This window comes from Cottoperca gobio, chromosome 8 (genome assembly GCF_900634415.1).
Source record: "Cottoperca gobio chromosome 8, fCotGob3.1, whole genome shotgun sequence".
Classification (NCBI taxonomy): Eukaryota; Metazoa; Chordata; class Actinopteri; order Perciformes; family Bovichtidae; genus Cottoperca; species Cottoperca gobio.
The window spans coordinates 19,305,199-19,324,284 of NC_041362.1; the positions used below are offsets into that span (position 1 = coordinate 19,305,199).

The window sequence follows — 19,086 nt, forward strand, 5'->3', positions numbered from 1 at the left end:
TCTCATATCTTCCTCCTTCTGTCCTGGCCACAGCTCTGAACTGGCATTTAAGGAGAATCCTGCCGTAATTACTTTTGGGATAATTCTGCAAATGTGTGTATTTTGCAACAATCCTTCACCAATATACACTTTCAACAGAACTGTGGAGGAAATCAGAAATAAGGAAAAGGAAAGAAAAAGCAGCAAACATCAAGTTTCCTTCCCAATTTAGTTTCCTTTAACGTGAGGGTCAGACCAACAAAGTGGAGACAAAATCCAGCTGCCCTAACAGAATACTACACTACAGTATGGATGTCAGAATTTTAAACAAATACAGTATAGAGAGAAAATGAGAAGGAGAGGACGCTGGCGCTGCTTGTTCGCCGCTTCTCCTGTTGTTCTTTGCCGTTTTTTAGCGCCTTGAGATTGCTTTGAAGGCTTTGAAAGGGGCTTTACAAATACAATTTATGATTATTATGATGGAGTGCAGCACTGTACATCTTTAGTATTAATGGGTTTTCAGTCCGACACTCGAGACTGCATGTGTGATATTATCAGATAGAGTAATGACCAATTTCCTCTTGTCGTTTCTATGTGCAGGAGGTGGTTGCAATCCTCCAGTGGATCAAAGTGTATGTTGTCTTCTCATCCAAAAGATAAACACATAATCATTCAAATGTTAATTGCCACTCTGACAGAACACATTTAGTCAGGATGCATTAGTCTAAATAAGTCTTGCTCCAAAACTAATAAAGAACCAGAGTGAAAAGAATCAGGCATGTTCACATCTGATGTCAGCTGAACAAAAAGACAGGCGAGAGGGACGAATAGCTCAAATGTTGCAAACAAGCTATCAAACACTGTCTTAAAATGTATATTAGCAGCGTGTGTACATACTTGACCTTCATCAGGCAAATAAACTACAATTTTGCTATTTTTGATGCGTTGCTAATAAAACATTATTTTGCCAGTTAGAGCTTAGTTGCAACTTATGATAAAAATAAGGAACATCTCAAATACGGCTGTAATACTCAACTAACAGGTCTCAACAGGCCATAGTTGTAAAATGTTGTCATATTTTACTGTTATTTTATCATCTAGCTTTTATGTCATGCTGTTTTACTACTATTACTGTTTATCATAGCTTTGAATTCTATTTTATTTTTATCATATTATTGGCGTGCGTGCATTCATCTCAAATTGCCAATTGTTTCGACGGGGCGGACGGGGGGGTTGGGGGGGGGAAATGGCGCGGATTCTATTTAGTTCCCTCCTCTCCGTTCCTCCGCTCTGTCTCTGACTGTAGGTGTGTGCGCACGCGTTTGTATGTGTGTCGGAGCAAAGCCCCGCCCTTCGCAAAACATAGCAGAGAATGCGAAACGTGCACATAAATTCGTAATTACTTTTGGGATAATTCTGCAAATGTGTGTATTTTGCAACAATCCTTCACCAATATATCTTTAATGTGTTGTTTTTGACTTGTTCATTGTCTGAGATGGTTGACAGAACATTTTGTTGGTATGATATTAGACAATGTAAACTGAACCGTTTAGTTTATCTTAATATTGTTTTCTTTATTACATTTGCTTCAGGCATGTAAAGGAGTTTGATTACTGAGAAATATGGACCGTTCCAAAGAGATCCTTGTAGGCTGCTTCACAGTTTTGAAGGCTGACCAAGTATGACTATAAATGCCCATTTTTTATTTTATGTGCGTCTTCCTCACCTATCGTAACATTTCCCATGCAGCAGGGACTTAGCGTAGCGGTCCAAGTTTCCCACTGGGTCCTCTCCCCTCATGCCTTGATCTTCATCGTCCAAGGTCACGAAGAAGGCTGCCCTCTCGATGGAGTCCAGTGAGCGCTTGTTGATGCCGGAGCTGAAGTGCTGCTTCCTCATCTGACACCAAGGAACCCTGGGAGGAGGTGACACACAAACGGTGAAACCCTAGACTAGACTCAATATTATTATGATCATCGCTCCATATACTTTATACACACATGCACCCGCAAACAATACAATCTGTGTCCATTCAACTGGCAAGACAATCTAAGAAGATTTGAAATGTTACAAATATAAAATAATGTTCCGATCAATTTAAGTGAAGTTTGCGAACGTTCATGAATGTCCAAAATATATTAATGGAACACCGCATTGTGGTGAAAAATACATTAGTTTGAGACACACAGAGACAGACACAGAGACAGAGACAGACACAGACACAGAGAGACAGAGACAGACACAGAGACAGAGACCGACACAGAGACAGAGACAGAGACAAAGACCGACACAGAGACCGACACAGAGACAGAGACCGACACAGAGACAGAGACAGAGACAGAGACAGACACAGAGACAGAGACAGACACAGAGACAGACACAGAGACAGACACAGAGACAGAGACCGACACAGAGACAGACACAGACACAGAGACAGAGACAGAGACAGACACAGAGACAGACACAGAGACAGACACAGAGACAGAGACAGAGACCGACACAGAGACAGAGACAGAGACAGACACAGAGACAGACACAGACACAGAGACCGACACAGAGACAGACACAGAGACAGAGACCGACACAGAGACAGAGACAGAGACAGACACAGACACAGAGACAGAGACCGACACAGAGACAGAGACCGAGACAGACACAGAGACCAGGACAGAGGGAGCCCGACCAAGAGACAAGAGACAGACACAGAGACCGACGCGAGACAGAGACCGACACAGAGACAGACACAGAGACAGAGACGACACAGGAGACCGACACAGAGACCGACACAGAGACAGACACAGAGACAGAGAGACACAGAGACCGACACAGAGAGACACAGAGACAGACACAGAGAGAGACACAGAGACAGACACAGAGACACAGAGACAGACACAGAGACAGAGACAGACACAGAGACAGACACAGAGACAGACACAGAGACAGAGAGACACAGAGACCGACACAGAGACAGAGACAGACACAGAGACAGAGAGACACAGAGACAGAGAGACACAGAGACACAGAGACCGACAAGAGACAGAGACAGACACAGAGACAGAGAGACACAGAGACCGCCACAGAGACAGAGAGACACAGAGACAGACACAGAGACAGAGAGACACAGAGACCGAGACAGAGACAGACACAGACACAGAGACAGGAGAGACACAGAGACACCGGACACAGAGACAGACACAGAGACAGAGACCGACACAGAGACAGAGACCGAACAGAGACAGAGGACCGACACAGAGACAGAGAGACACAGAGAGACACAGAGAGACACAGAGACAGAGAGACACAGAGACCGACACAGAGACAGAGAGACACAGAGACAGACACAGAGACAGACACAGAGACAGAGAGACACAGAGACAGAGAGACACAGAGACAGACACAGAGACAGACACAGAGACAGACCACGAGACCGACACAGACACAGAGACAGAGACCGACACAGACACAGAGACAGACACAGAGACAGACACAGAGACAGAGCAGACACAGAGACAGAGACCGACACAGAGACAGAAGACAGAGACAGAGACAGACACAGAGACAGAGACCGACACAGAGACAGAAACAGAGACAGACACAGAGACCGACACAGAGACAGAGACCGACACAGAGACCGACACAGAGACAGAGACCGACACAGAGACAGACACAGAGACAGACACAGAGACAGAGACCGACACAGAGACAGAGAGACACAGAGACCGACACAGAGACAGAGACAGAGACCGACACAGAGACAGACACAGAGACAGACACAAGAGACAGACACAGAGACAGACACAGAGACAGAGACCGACACAGAGACAGAGACACAGAGGACAGACACAGAGACAGACAGAGACAGACCACAGAGACAGAGAGACCGACACAGAGACAGAGAGACACAGAGACCGACACAGAGACAGAGACCGACACAGAGACAGAAAACCGACACAGAGGACAGACACAGAGACAGAGAGACACAGAGACCGACACAGAGACAGAGAGACACAGAGACAGACACAGAGACAGAGAGACACAGAGACAGAGAGACATAGAGACCGACACAGAGACAGAGACAGACACAGAGACACAGAGACAGAGAGACACAGAGACAGAGAGACACAGAGACAGAGAGACACAGAGACCGACACAGAGACAGAGACAGACACAGAGACAGAGAGACACAGAGACAGAGAGACACAGAGACAGACACAGAGACAGAGAGACACAGAGACCGACACAGAGACAGAGACCGACAGAGAGACAGAGAGACACAGAGAGACACAGAGACAGAGAGACAGAGAGACCGACACAGAGACAGAGAGACACAGAGACCGACACAGAGACAGAGACAGACAGAGAGACCACAGAGACAGAGAGGACAGAGAGACCGACACAGAGACAGAGAGACACAGAGACCGACACAGAGACAGACAGAGAGACACAGAGACAGAGAGACACAGAGACACAGAGACCGACACAGAGACAGACAGAGAGACACAGAGACAGAGAGACACAGAGACAGAGAGACACAGAGACAGACACAGAGACCGACAGAGACAGACACAGAAACAGAGAGACACAGAGACAGACACAGAGACCGACACAGAGACAGACACAGAGACAGAGAGACAGACACAGAGACCGACACAGAGACAAACACAGAGACAAACACAGAGACAGAGAGACACAGAGACAGAGAGACACAGAGACAGAGAGACACAGAGACCGACACAGAGACAGAGACAGACACAGAGACAGAGAGACACAGAGACAGAGAGACACAGAGACAGACACAGAGACAGAGAGACACAGAGACCGACACAGAGACAGACACAGAGACCGACACAGAGACAGACACAGAGACAGACACAGAGACAGAGAGACAGGACACAGAGACCGACACAGAGACAGACACAGAGACAGACACAGAGACAGAGACAGAGAGACAGACACAGAGACCGACACAGAGACAAACACAGAGACAGAGAGACACAGAGACCGACACAGAAGAGACAGAGACAGACACAGACACAGACACAGACACAGAGACAGAGACCGACACAGAGACAGAGACCGACACAGAGACAGAGACCGACACAGAGACAGACACAGAGACAGACACAGAGACAGAGACAGAGACAGAGACCGACACAGAGACAGACACAGAGACAGAGAGACACAGAGACCGACACAGAGACAGAGACCGACACAGAGACAGAGACCGACACAGAGACAGACACAGAGACAGAGAGACACAGAGACCGACACAGAGACAGAGAGACAGACACAGAGACAGAGAGACACAGAGACCGACACAGAGACAGACACAGAGACAGAGAGACACAGAGACCGACACAGAGAGAGACACAGAGACAGACACAGAGACAGACACAGAGACAGACACAGAGACACAGAGACCGACACAGAGACAGAGACAGACACAGAGACAGACACAGAGACAGAGAGACACAGAGACCGACACAGAGACAGAGACAGACACAGAGACAGAGAGACACAGAGACAGAGAGACACAGAGACACAGAGACCGACACAGAGACAGAGACAGACACAGAGACAGAGAGACACAGAGACCGACACAGAGACAGAGAGACACAGAGACAGACACAGAGACAGAGAGACACAGAGACCGAGACAGAGACAGACACAGAGACAGACACAGACACAGAGAGACACAGAGACCGACACAGAGACAGAGACCGACACAGAGACAGAGACCGACACAGAGACAGAGAGACACAGAGAGACACAGAGAGACACAGAGACAGAGAGACACAGAGACCGACACAGAGACAGAGAGACACAGAGACAGACACAGAGACAGACACAGAGACAGAGAGACACAGAGACAGAGAGACACAGAGACAGACACAGAGACAGACACAGAGACAGACACAGAGACAGACACAGAGACAGACACAGAGACAGAGACAGAGACAGAGACAGAGAGACACAGAGACCGACACAGAGACAGACACAGAGACCGACACAGAGACAAACACAGAGACAGAGAGACAGAGAGACACAGAGACCGACACAGAGACAGAGACAGACACAGACACACAGACAGACACAGAGACAGACACAGACAGACACAGAGACAGACACAGAGACAGACACAGAGACGGACACAGAGACTGTCGTAGGAAAAAGAGTCTTCCCTCCGGGCCACGGGTGAAGTTCAGACCTCTTCCCTTAACACTTACACTAATAAGCTACAATTTTGAGGGGACTCTACCATTGCCGGGGGGTAGGGGTGGGGGGGGATTGTGCTTATACCAGAGGTAATACGGTAATGACTATTATACATAGTAAAGTAACAATTTTCAGCAACTTAGACTTTGCATTTTCTACAATGAAGGTGAATGAACCGTCAACAGTCGCCATAAAATCCTTATTCTTTTACCTTTTCCATAGAAAAACATGGCTTATGTGGTGTAAAAATCATCGTTATACCATTTTTTCTAGTCAAAATGCCCAAAGACCAGACTAAAATGCTACTCACAAGGTTGATCTCATTTGTTTTGTCCAATTTTGGTTTGACTTAAAAACAGTTTTGATTCTGTTGTTTTGATAGATTTTATTGTTCAAAAAATCCACAAAAAAAATGTCTCAAACGAATAATCTGCTTCAGTCCATATTTGTGGCGTTTAGCCTTTCTAAAAACAACATTTTCACTGCGGTCAAAAAACTGTTTGTTAGACGCACACAACAAGGAGTAAAACCCGTCGAGTTTAAATAAAATAAAAAGGACTAACTAATTTAATCCGATGAATGACTTTATTCAAGTTGTGGATTTTGAGGATTTATTTTTATTTTTCTAAAAAGGTGATGAATACTGGCAGGTGAAATACTACAGACTACAGACATTCAAAGCTTCATTCGAAAACCTCAATGTAATCTTTAAATGTAAAAAGAAAGAAAAAAAAGAGAGATTTGGTACAGCCATAATACGGATGTACAATGAAAGCAAATACTACTGAATAAAATATTAACCGCTAAGTTCAAAATTCACAAATACATTCCAGCACCACCCTATTGTTCCTACCTGTCTCCAGCAGTGAGAGCTCCCAGCTTCTCCTCTCCCGGTTGCGGCAGAGAAGGGTCATCCAGGATCCTCTGAATCTGGTGCTCGATCTCCCTGGGAGACAGCAGGCGGCCTGCCCAGTACACCCACAGGCGGAAGAAGCGTCCTTTGTGGTACACTGCTACAAACTCACTGTCCTGCCAGTGCTGGAGCACATCTGTGGAGGAAAGGAGGATGATCATCAGACCTTTCTATCATTTGCTCTGTGTGTGTGTGTGTGTGTGTGTGTGTGTGTGTGTGTGTGTGTGTTACCTGTCTCGATTCCTGGTGTGCGTGTTGTGTTGAACATCCTCTCACACTGAGCGGCACACAGAGGGATGACGGTGCCTGGAACACGGCTCTGACACATAAAGACACACATCTATTATTAATATGCAACGTTTATTGTAACAGTGTTTTTTTCTAGGCTCAAAGAGAAGACCGTTATGCATATAGAAGCATGACTGCAGGCCATATATTAAGAATACTTCTTTACTTTAGTAACGCTGATTAGCAGGTAGGTCTTTTTTTGACTGACCATTTGCAGTTTAGCTGACATTGTTTAATAAGCCATTATGTTTTTGATATTTAAATTTAAATGAAAAGTATATATTAGCTTGTTTTTAATGCTCGCTTCAGGAATGTATATTTAATGGCATAGAAATAAAATAACATCGAAAAAAATGTGTTTCCCAATGTTAATGCATGAAAGTATAATGTTCCCAATCTTAATTTAGCGAGTCATCACGCTAACATCTGCAGCTTAATGCTGGTGAATACGGGCCAAAGCTGGTGAGCAGAAAGATCACAGAGCGTGAGCTCTGAATATTTTACTAATTCATGTTCTCTAAGAATTTCCTTCTGGTTCACAAAATGATCTGCAGAAATGTTTTTGTTGCCACATTAATAAAATAATCATCCAACACCGCTGGATGAAGAGTATACTGAATGAATGTTTAATCCACTCCGTCTTCTTGTTCGCCTCTACTGGCTGAATTAATATAGTACAATACATTTCACCTGTGTGTATTTATACTCAACAGCAGGAAGTTTTGCATCAAACGAGATCCTTTGTGTGACAATGTTTTGTCTTTCTTTGTGGTTAAGAGGTTAAACTACTTTTAGCCTCTTGCCTCAAGAGACCAGGTCACTTCCAAACTTAAAATGAGCAATTACTGCTCTTCATCACTTCTCCTTCGTCTCCTTAATGACTATTGATTTCAGCACTGATATCACCAAAAGTCCTTGCTTACAATTTATAACTACAGAGACATTATGGCTACACGGTCTCGTTCCAGACATGCCATCCTTCCCACAAAACACACACAATGCAACAGTTCATGCTGGTCTTACCGGTTTGAGTTCCTCCCGGCTGACCTTGCGGCGGTAGAGCAGCAGGGCAGTGATGGTGTTGCCTGCCCTGGCTGCCTGCACCGGGGTCGGGGTCACATACAGAAAGTCCTGCAGCACACACACAGGACATTAGAATAAACAACAATAGGCTTTCAAGATTTATGCTTTGAAAGGCAAAAGAAAGAAGAGTAAAATGTTATACAATTATCTTAGATGATGAAGATTGTTAAGAGATCTAAGGAGGTAGTTTCAGTGGGGGGTGGAAGAAGATGTAAGCATGAACAGAGGTAGAGAAACATAAAAAAGAGATGCTTTCGTATAAAAAGATGTAACACAGAATACATTTATCTAAGCTGTAATACTGTGAAAAGGCAGCTGGTTACCATGCCATAGTAGTTACTGTTGACCATTATGGGACCTCGGCTCCTCAAGTAGATGTATTCCTCCCACCAGTCGCTCACCTGGAACCACAAACAGGACATTCAAGTTGCTTACTCAAAAATAAACTAGACAAACAATTCACTTCTTCTACACTTGAGTGTTTAAATTAGAATGTATCCAAGCATTACACAATTCTGTGCTAAATATCAGTACAAATATAGCGCTTTTTTTTAAATATATTTTCACGATTAATGGCTTCATCTATTAATCTATTGGTCTATTAAATGTCAGAAAATAGTGAAGATGGCCTGGACTTTTTCACAAAGGCTAAGTCGAGATATTTAGTGTTCTATTCAATTAACAGCCGAAATCCAAAGATATTCAGTTTACTATAAGACACTGAGGAAACCAGAAAATGTTCACATTTAATTTATGTCATGTCAACTAATCGATTGTTCGAATGATTGTTCCAGCTCTAGTGTGCAATGGAGAACACTTACATAGTTGGTGGCCCACAGAGCTTTGAGTTTCAGGTAGCGTTGCAGGCGGTTGCCCAGGTTAGACTCGAACTGATTGGCCAGATCAGTCATTCGTTCATACCCGGTATCCGTCAACAGAGGGCGCGCTGACTTCAGATACTGAGAGAGAGAAGACAGGATCACTCAAAATCTGCTTCTGTGGTTTTGATTTAAAAATTTATCAATTTCTGATCTGCAATTTAATTTCTTTGTTTAAACAATTATATATTCAGTATAATCATAGATACTGCAGACAAGTGTGAGTCCATGAAAATATCTCAGCATGTGTGTCCGCTCACCCTGCTCAGTGTGTCTTTGATGGGAGGAACAGGAAGGTGAGGCAGGGAGGTTTGATAGCTGTACAGCAGAGGCTTCCTGCTTGATAACAACCTCAGCAGAGTCTGAGAGAGACAGAGAAGGCAGGTTTTTAGAGACACTTTAACATACAACAGACAGTAATATAGCAGACATATAATATATGACAGATTGTCAACAATTTCAACATATTTTTAGGGATTATAGGTAACAATATGATCGTCTTTAAACTGTCTTTTTAAAGCATCATGTGCGTGGTGTCATTTAAATGTGTGTCCATGACTCTGTGGTACCAACTTAAAGCATGGCTTACCACCCAGATTTTTGTGGTGTTGGAAACTCGACCGTGTTGCTCGAACATCCACTGGTGGTAGGAGAGAAGCAGTTTGAGGCAGAACCTGAGCGCGAGGATAAGGGAGAGCCACAGCAGAGTGCTGAAGAGCAGCGCCGACAGCATGGTCTGACCCTGAGCACTGAGCGACACATGGAGACTGGATAGAAGGAAGTGGGAAATAACAATTACTAGCTTACTATGCAAGTATCTCTTAGTGTTAAAAAAATGCAGCACTTCTTCACACATTTTAACCCTTTTTTTTTTTTATAAAGTTGCTCTGATGTCCTAAGATGACAGAAAGAAAGAAAAAAACATGCAGCAATTTTTAATAAATTGTATTCTTTAAATGATTTGACATTTTGAAACCAACATCAGTCCTGATCATAACTACCAATTATTTACATGATTTCAATCCTTTGAATGCTAGTTTGTTTACATAATGCCACTGCTGTTTTTTATGTTAAAAAAATCTGAATAACTGTATACTAAATGCTCGGGAGAATATGTTTTTGACAGTCTGGGTTATGTCAATGATTAGCAACAACATTGACTTTGATGCATTGCATCAAACACATAATAGATCAACAATGCCCCGAGCGGAAACCAGGGAAATAGCACGTATTTGCCCCATGGAGCAAAATGAGAAAATGGCTCAATCTGATAGAAAATAGTAAAAACAACTATTTTGAAGCCAGGTCTCTAGATTGAGAGCCTGATACAATAGCATCACGGCTGTGGGATCAAAATACGTGAGTTTCAATGTAGGCATTTTTGACCTTCAGGCTCTGACTGCCTGTATTTTGACTACACACTCTATTATGGACTTATTATCAGAGCTGAGGTTGTACTTTTACATTTTAAAAATAAACCTCCCAACCTTGCCGAAGTGTATGGCATATGCATTAACACAACCAAAATGGTCAAAAATAAAAATGTCACTAGTGATGCATAAGGGTTCATATTAGAGTGTAGGAGCAAAATAAACATACAAAACACAAAACACATTTGAAAAACAAATTATTTCTGAAATATTACTGAAAGTAGCTAAAGAACATCCTAAAACTAGAAATTGGCAGTATAATTTAAACACTGAGTGAAATTAGTTGTCCAGGCACAGGAGGTCCAACTGAGGCATGTTAAGGTCATACTTTAATATATATTAAAAAGAGAAGTATGTCACACACTTCAGTAGCTAAAGATAAGTTGTATCCCCACGATTGTTTGCACTTATTGTAAGTCGCTTTGGACAAAAGTGTCAGCTAAATGAACTGTAATGTAATAAATGATGGATTTCTGTAGCAAAACTGAAACAAAAGAAATGTGCGAGTTTCTATATCCATTGCACACTCCTCATGTAACGTGTCACTCGTGAGGAAACACTAAGGAAGTGTAACAGCAACATCTGCTGGGCAAGTGAGGAAGACAATTTGAGACATATCAGCAGAATCACTTAAAGCGACACATGTAGAAACATGAGTAATAATATGTGGTATGAACAGATCAAATGCATTTAGTCTGTATAAAAGTGTCATCGTCAAGACTTACGGAAACTTACATATCAGATATAAAATAAAACTAAAAACTTCTCTTTTGCAGTGGCTATATAGCCATAAACAGAAGCCACCATGCTGTTTTCAATAAACATATATTGATTGAGATAAGGAACAATCACATGCCAAGCTCCTGCTCATCAGACTGGCCTTTAAACTGGAGCTGTAATTTAAAACCGGCCGTGTCGTCAAACAAGACATGTGAGACATGCCACAGCTTACAGTCTGTCACCTCCACCCTGCCCGTTTCTTTTATAGGTCATAAACATATGCACACACATTTAAAAAACGTATTTCAGAATGAATATTATCAGGGTGGAATGTGTGCAGGTGCGATGCAGAGAGTGAGTCAGATGTGTGTTAAGTATCTAAAACAGTTAGTGAATAGACTGGTAGGGAAGTAGGGCAGAGTTCAACCAGCAGTACCACACCCACACTACACACTACACACTACACACTCACTGCCAAGAAGTCGTGTTTGTTTAGATTAGTCAACCCTCGTTCCTGATGTCTGTTCTTCACAGACTGGAAGTGGAGCTGTCACTTTCAGCTGGCAGCACTGTCAAGTATAGCTCAACAGACAAAGGATTTTTGTGGAAGATACTGATATTGATATTTTGGGGTTTGAAAATCTGACAATGATACTGATTTTTTTTTTTTTTTTATTGTGACCAGGATATAGACGAAGTGGAACATTTCTCAGTGTAAAAATAAACCCGTCAGTGCTCTCATGCGGACAAACTGCAACTTATCTACACACACACACACACACACACACACACACACACACACACACACACACACACACACACACACACACACACACACACACACACACACACACACACACACACACACACACACACACACACACACACACACACACACACACACACACACACACACACACACACACACACACACACACACACACAGCTGTTAGACAATGTAAAATAAGGTAGGATACTAGAGCTACAACGATTAGTTGATTAGTCAATCAACAGAAAAATGATCGGCAACTATTTTGATTATTGATAATATATATATATATATATTTAAAGTAATTTTTCATGCATAAAAACAGGATAAAATGCCATTTTCAGTCTTTCAATATGGATATTTACTGCTTTTCTGTTATTATCACATTAAAGTGAATATCTTTGGGTTTTGGACGGATGAAACAAAAACATTCCAGACATCACGTTGGACTCTGAGAAACTGGAAATAACATTGTTCACTATTCCAATGACATTTGATAGACAAAACGATTAATCTAGAAAATAAACAGCAGATTAATTGTTACTTGTAGCCCTTTAAGATACAATAGATGGAAAGAGTGAACATTCATGCGTTTCCTGTTTCTTATCTGCATCCATCATGGCATGTCAGAGAAGCAGATGGCATAGTAACTGTAAAATCCTTTTAAAGAATGTAAACATTGCAAAATATCAAAAAGATCAGCCCGTTTTTAATGTTTGAGTTTTTATAATGGGCTTATATAAGAACTCATCATTTCTATCCATGGGTGGAAAACTACGTCATCCTCGTTGAGTCACTGGATTTAGGAAGTTACCACATGGAAATACCAAGATGCTGCTGTTGTCATAACAACTTCCAGCTGATTGCGAAAGGCTCTCAGAGAACCACAGAAGAAGGACATCAAACTTCTGGATCATCAACCTTTTATGTAAAAGACAAAAGAAAAGTCATGTCATGTACCTCAGTGGCAGGTGTTGCTGGATCTTGGTGATGAGCCCCATGCTGGGATCCGAGCGCATGTACATGGTGGCCAGGATCCCTATGACGACAAAGAGCCAGGAGGAAGGGCTGGCAGGGTACACTCCCTTGATCACCCTGTTCTGGTACCACAGAAGAAGAAACAAAGAGGTATCAGAGAAACATTTCCCCTTTTTTTTCATTGGGGAAAACAGCTGAGAACAGAGGATTCTTTCAGAAACATGTGGAGGTTTGAAAGCTGATTCTCCCTTAGCGTTGTCACTACACGTTTTATCCAAAAATGTATGACAAGATCACATTATATTTTGTATCCACTTGATCCAACACAGTGTGTACACTGAGTTCATTCTTCAAACCCAAGATGTTTGAACAGCGGTGTCATTTCTTCAAATACACTATTCCCCAAAAGGTAAACATGCTATATTAGTATCGTAGACTTCATATTTTGACATTTGTGTGGCCTGACAACATTCACCTGCATAGAGCGGCAGGATTAGTAAAGAGTGCAACAACACACAACTGCACATGCACATAACACAGGGGCAAAAATGCATGTCAGTACATGTTGCTCCTAACCTATACACATGGGAATTTACACTGTGCAATAAGCCTTCTGCATTTAGCTCCCTTCCTCACAAATTACATCCAGACCTCTTCCTCCAGGGAGTGTAAGGAGCGCGTGTCGTGTGCTGTACGGTTTGTACAAACCTCTGTAACATACTTGTGATTTTTAATGTAACTAAAACTGACTTTAATTGAGGCACTTATGTGCATTAATAAGTAAGGGTTGCATCTTTAAATTAAATTCTGGTAACAAAAACCATAGTGCCAGAGCTAGAAATATCTCAAAGTAGCAACATGTCTCTTTGTGTTACTCGGGCTGTACCAAATGTCATTTCTTAATTTTACATTTGAAGTTCCAAATGTCTGTTGACATATTTTATGATACCAAAGAGGAAACAACACTTCAGGTTTTATAAATGGAATGTGTAGGTTGCTGCTGGACCGCCCTGCGAATACAAAGGCGTGCCTCCCTTGTGTGCAGCAAGCAGGAGAGCAAAAGTCTTGTTTTTCTTTATGCTTGACGCCAACAAATATGGATTCAAGCTGAATATTTCATGGGATAAAACATGTTTTGAATTTAGTTTTTTTATATAAATGTGGACTCAAAAACACTAACACACAATTTCTTGGATCACACAAGTTGGAAAGATTCTTATGCTGCCACCACTGGAATGTAATTATGCAAATAATATAATACTAATAATATTAGTGTAGCCTAATCTTTATCTGCAACCGTGCTGAAATATCGGCTTTAAAACACAATGATTAGACAAAAAGCTGCAAAGCATGCAAGTGTTGATTTAGAATTCTAATGTCAACAGGATTCATTCATCTTCAAACTGTTTGGTATCCTACCAGTTACCCGTGAAGAAAAAAACAAGACCAAACACGATTTGCATCCCAGACAGCAGTCTTTTTTCTAAATTGCAAAAGTGTTTTACGACAAATTTTTCCCGTCATTTAATCATGTCTGGACAGTGGGCACCATGACTCAGTGTAACCCGTCCCAACCCTCACTGTACTGACTGGCTCGGCTCAAACCTAAATATTACACACAGCACTGTACACACGCAGGGATATCCCATCATCCTCACCCTCAGGCGGCTGACTCGTTTCTTCCAGGATCGTACTCCGGACAGGTAGATCTGATTCAGGGCCTGATAGGACAGCTGCAGGTCAATCCCCTCTGGCGTTATGGTGAACTGGAATGCCACCGCCTGGTGGGCCTCCGCCATTGCTATAGAAACACAAGTGAACACAAACGTTAACACCAATATCACTCCTTGTATTAATTTTAGGAATCGTTACTTAGAGTTAACACAGGAACGTCTACACACAGGATGTATTGTTCATCACTTCCCTGGGACGGTGACATCATTTGTGACTGATTATAAACCGTATTAAATAACCATTTTTTATAATTACTTTTATGACATAATCGGTTAATGAGAGCTAGTTTTATAAGCCAGCAGGCAGCTCAGTGTTTGCTGTGCCTCTTGTATGAACGCTCTGTGTGACAATACTTGAGTAATTTAATGTGTCAGTGGAATGTTGTTGTCTCACTGAATCCTACTGCAGCACCAGGAACACAAAGTAAAAGCTGCTCATTCTACGCTGTGTTATACACTAGGTATAATTTAAATACAAGCTCCAAATATTGGGGGGAATTTTCAACCCACATCTACACAAAAATCATTAAACATTTAGCGTGTATCTGGGAAATATAAGGTGCACTGTAACTAAGTAAATATCAATATGTCTTTATATTACTGTACTGTGCAGAGGTCATGGGTAAACTAATAGAAAGTCGTTCTTCTTTGTGGGTTCATATGAACAGTTCAGCTCAGGAGACGCAGTGCAACATGCATCAGCCTGGGCAGTCAGCTGTTGAGCAAACATTGGCATCAGTCTGACAACATGAATTATTTAATACTTATGAGCTACAAGCTCTGGCATCAACACGGAGAATGTAAGTCACTAACTGATGAGCAGATTCAACAAACTATCTGGTAACAAGATGCAGAGGTATATCCAGGACAAACTATTCTCTTATTGTTAAACACTTTGTTTATAATGATAAAAACTACTGACTGTGACTGAGTAGATGTAATGACGACCTCAACTAACATTGCAAGATCATTTGGGGGAGGTCACAACAACGACTCTTTCTTTATCAAATTAAAAAACATATAATTCAGCCTCCAGCCTACCAAGTGAGCAAGTCCAAAAGGAGGCCTGTGAGACTAAGTGACAGAATGTGGATAATAAACATGCCCGAGTTACTGCTCACCCTGAAGGTATGTTAAGAGGCCAGTGTGCCAGAGAGACGCTGCACGTCTGATGGTGACAAACAGCAACCTGAAGCAGAATCCATTGTCACAACAATCCTACCTTTAGGCATTAACTAACATTAACATTAGAAAATATTTAATATTTAATATTTAATCTTTGAAAATGAAACTTAAGACTTGTGCGTATTACTCTGTGTATAACTTGTGTCCTCTGCCATCATCTTTATCTTCAGGTGTGCTCATACTTGGACTGATTTTACTCAGATGACAGTTTCTGGCAAGTGTACCACCAAATCCTGGCTTTGAGCATCACTTAAACATAATAGATGTTATGACGTGTACAACCTCCATGTTATTTTCAGCAGTTGGTGGTTTTGCATCTTTACATTCTTAATCCCGCTTCAGGATATATACATTTGGACAGGAATACTGTGTTTGTGTTTGTGTGTGTGACAGGGCAGGAAGGCCCGAGAGCGTTCAGTGTCCTGTACTGTTAAAAAGGCGGAGTACACAGCTGTTGCAGATGAACGAGGCCTCTGGCACTTTGTGGAAGATGACATGACAATTACACAGTTACAGTCAAACGTCCTATAGAAAGTAGGTCAACATATAATGTCCCTGAGGTCGTGTTTGTGTTTTCATCAGCTGTGTGCAGACCGCTGTCATCTCTTCCCCTTCTCTCTGTCCGGCCAAGCAACTGACTGAAACTATGAGTGCTGCATACTTCGCACTTCCCACAGCTAGTTCAAATATTTTTGTGTGTGTATTACTGAAAAGACAGAGAGAGTGAAGGTGGGAGGAACAGTGTGTGTGTTAACTAGCACTAGATCAGGGCTGTACCGGAGGTCTTTTTTTACATTCAAAGCTTTTATTGAGGTTTTCGAATGAAGCTTTGAGTGTCAGTCACCATATTTCATGACGTCGTCACACTAACTTTGTTATTGTGGTTAAATAAATATAATCTATGGTGGTGTTAGATTGCTGCGAGAACGCCCCCGTTAATACACGTGCGTGACTTCCTTTGTGTGCGACAAGCAGGAAAGCAAACCGTTTGTTTGACTGTTTTGACAAATATAGTTTGAAGCAGAATATTTGGTTAGATAAAAACATGTTAATATTGGGAATCCTACTTTTGGACTTTACAACGCATTAGAGTTATTAGAAATGTTTGGATCACACGAGAAGGAAACAAGCCTACGCAGCCACTGTAAAAGTAAAAGTGTAAACTTTCTGTTTAGACTACATGATATAACCTCTGGCAGGTTTCATGTACTGTTGGTGTGTTGGACTTTGATTTCAGGAAGTTTATGTGAAAGCATAACCGTTAAATTTACGAAAGATTTAGATGAGGTTTTTAATACAATGACAGTACCTATATTTGATATAGTGAGGAGTTAGCAACTTGCAAGAGAGTGGTCAATCTTTACTGACTTCCTTCTCAAGGATGTAAAGCGCAAAACAAATAAGAATAACTGATTAGCGGTTGTATGCCTCCACCAACCAGTCAAGTTGCAGTTTACATTCATGGCGGTCATCATGTTATCATTATTTCTGTCATACTTAGCGAAGGAATTCTTGCGTTATGGCCTTAAACGGTTTTGTGAGGTCACAGTAACCTTTGAGTGCCCAAATCTCATAAAATAAAACTGGTTTCTCAAGTTGTGACTGGATTTACTAGCCAGGTAGCTGGAAATGACACAAGCCAAATGTTATAATTTTATTTTGTGTGAAAATATAAAATGGGTAAAAGATGCATACACCAAATTATAACAGATAATAAAATTAGCCAATTTGGTTCATGTAACACAATTTGAGCAGGGAGATATGTCATCTCTGGCTACCATGTTTGTATGGATTAAGAAAAAGTCGCAACTTGGAAAACAAGTCACAAATCTTTCTTACCGTGCAACAGACAAGATATGTCTCCTAATCCAGATGGTTAGAAGAGACTTTGAGGATACTAGAAATCACTGGGAAATCTTTAAACCTGCTCTTTGAACATTAACTATTGGTTTCACGTAAACATATTTTAATTACTGCAAGAGTAAAGAGCAATAAGAAGTAGCCTAACAATATATCTGATAAGTGAATACATGCAGGTGTACACAAATCATTGTGGCTCAAATGTGCAAAATTCAATTCACGACGACTGGATTAAAGTAAGTGAAGTTATAATTATATTATAATATATGGATTCTAGAAAAGCTACAACACATTATAACACAGGGAAACACAACGTTAACGAACAGGTTTTACCTGCCGCAGTGGAGAGGCAGTCAGACAGGCTCAGCGGCGGGACTAATACACTACAATATTAGTTAGTGTACTGTAGAGTAAATAGCTTGCAGACTATTGCTTCATCGAGGCACCATGGCGTTAAACTGGTTAAAGACTTAACACTTCGGAACTTTAAAAAAACAAATAGTTTTCTATTATTGACCTAGCTAACTAGAAATTAGCTCTATTGTCATCACATTTCTATCTAAGTGCGTGTGCAGAGCCATAATTAGCTTATCTGGCATCGGCTGCTGAATGTGATGTAGCCTTTCATGTTCAACAGATGTCCATATTTGAATGTATAGGATATTTAACGTTAGCTGTAAGTATCAATATAAATACAAAGTAACGTTAACAAGTACATTTGACAGCCAATCACTAGCACTTGTTTGAATGTAGCTACGCCCAAACTATGCAGCTTCCTTTAAGGATATATAGTTACTCTACGATTCAACCATGTAGCTCTCCATCACTAGCACATCATGTGCACATCATGTGGGTGGAAAGAAACCTCCAGCTACCAAAACAAGTAATACAAACCAGACATACAAAACAATGTACAATACTTCCATCAAAGTACAGAGTATTAGCATACATGCACAGTAGTCTAGTGTAATATCACTACTGTTCAGTCATACAGTGGTCCATTCATGCTCGGCAACATCTCCCACCACGCGCGAAGCACAAAAGCGCCCAGAGA

General features: G+C 41.6%; 1 protein-coding gene across 1 annotated transcript in view; it reads right to left on the minus strand.

Moving 5' to 3' along the window:
• Nucleotides 1-19,086, minus strand: part of cpt1a2b (carnitine palmitoyltransferase 1A2b) — a 36,856-nt gene that overhangs the window by 17,562 nt on the left and 208 nt on the right. Inside the window, exons 2-11 of the mRNA XM_029437223.1 lie at nt 14,913-15,055; nt 13,237-13,376; nt 9,947-10,124; nt 9,618-9,719; nt 9,301-9,438; nt 8,803-8,880; nt 8,420-8,527; nt 7,340-7,427; nt 7,049-7,244; nt 1,706-1,894 (exon numbers count right to left, since the gene is read on the minus strand). Coding sequence (XP_029293083.1) covers nt 1,706-1,894; nt 7,049-7,244; nt 7,340-7,427; nt 8,420-8,527; nt 8,803-8,880; nt 9,301-9,438; nt 9,618-9,719; nt 9,947-10,124; nt 13,237-13,376; nt 14,913-15,053 — 1,358 coding nt within the window. The 5' untranslated portion in view covers nt 15,054-15,055. The remainder of the gene's footprint in view (nt 1-1,705; nt 1,895-7,048; nt 7,245-7,339; nt 7,428-8,419; nt 8,528-8,802; nt 8,881-9,300; nt 9,439-9,617; nt 9,720-9,946; nt 10,125-13,236; nt 13,377-14,912; nt 15,056-19,086) is intronic.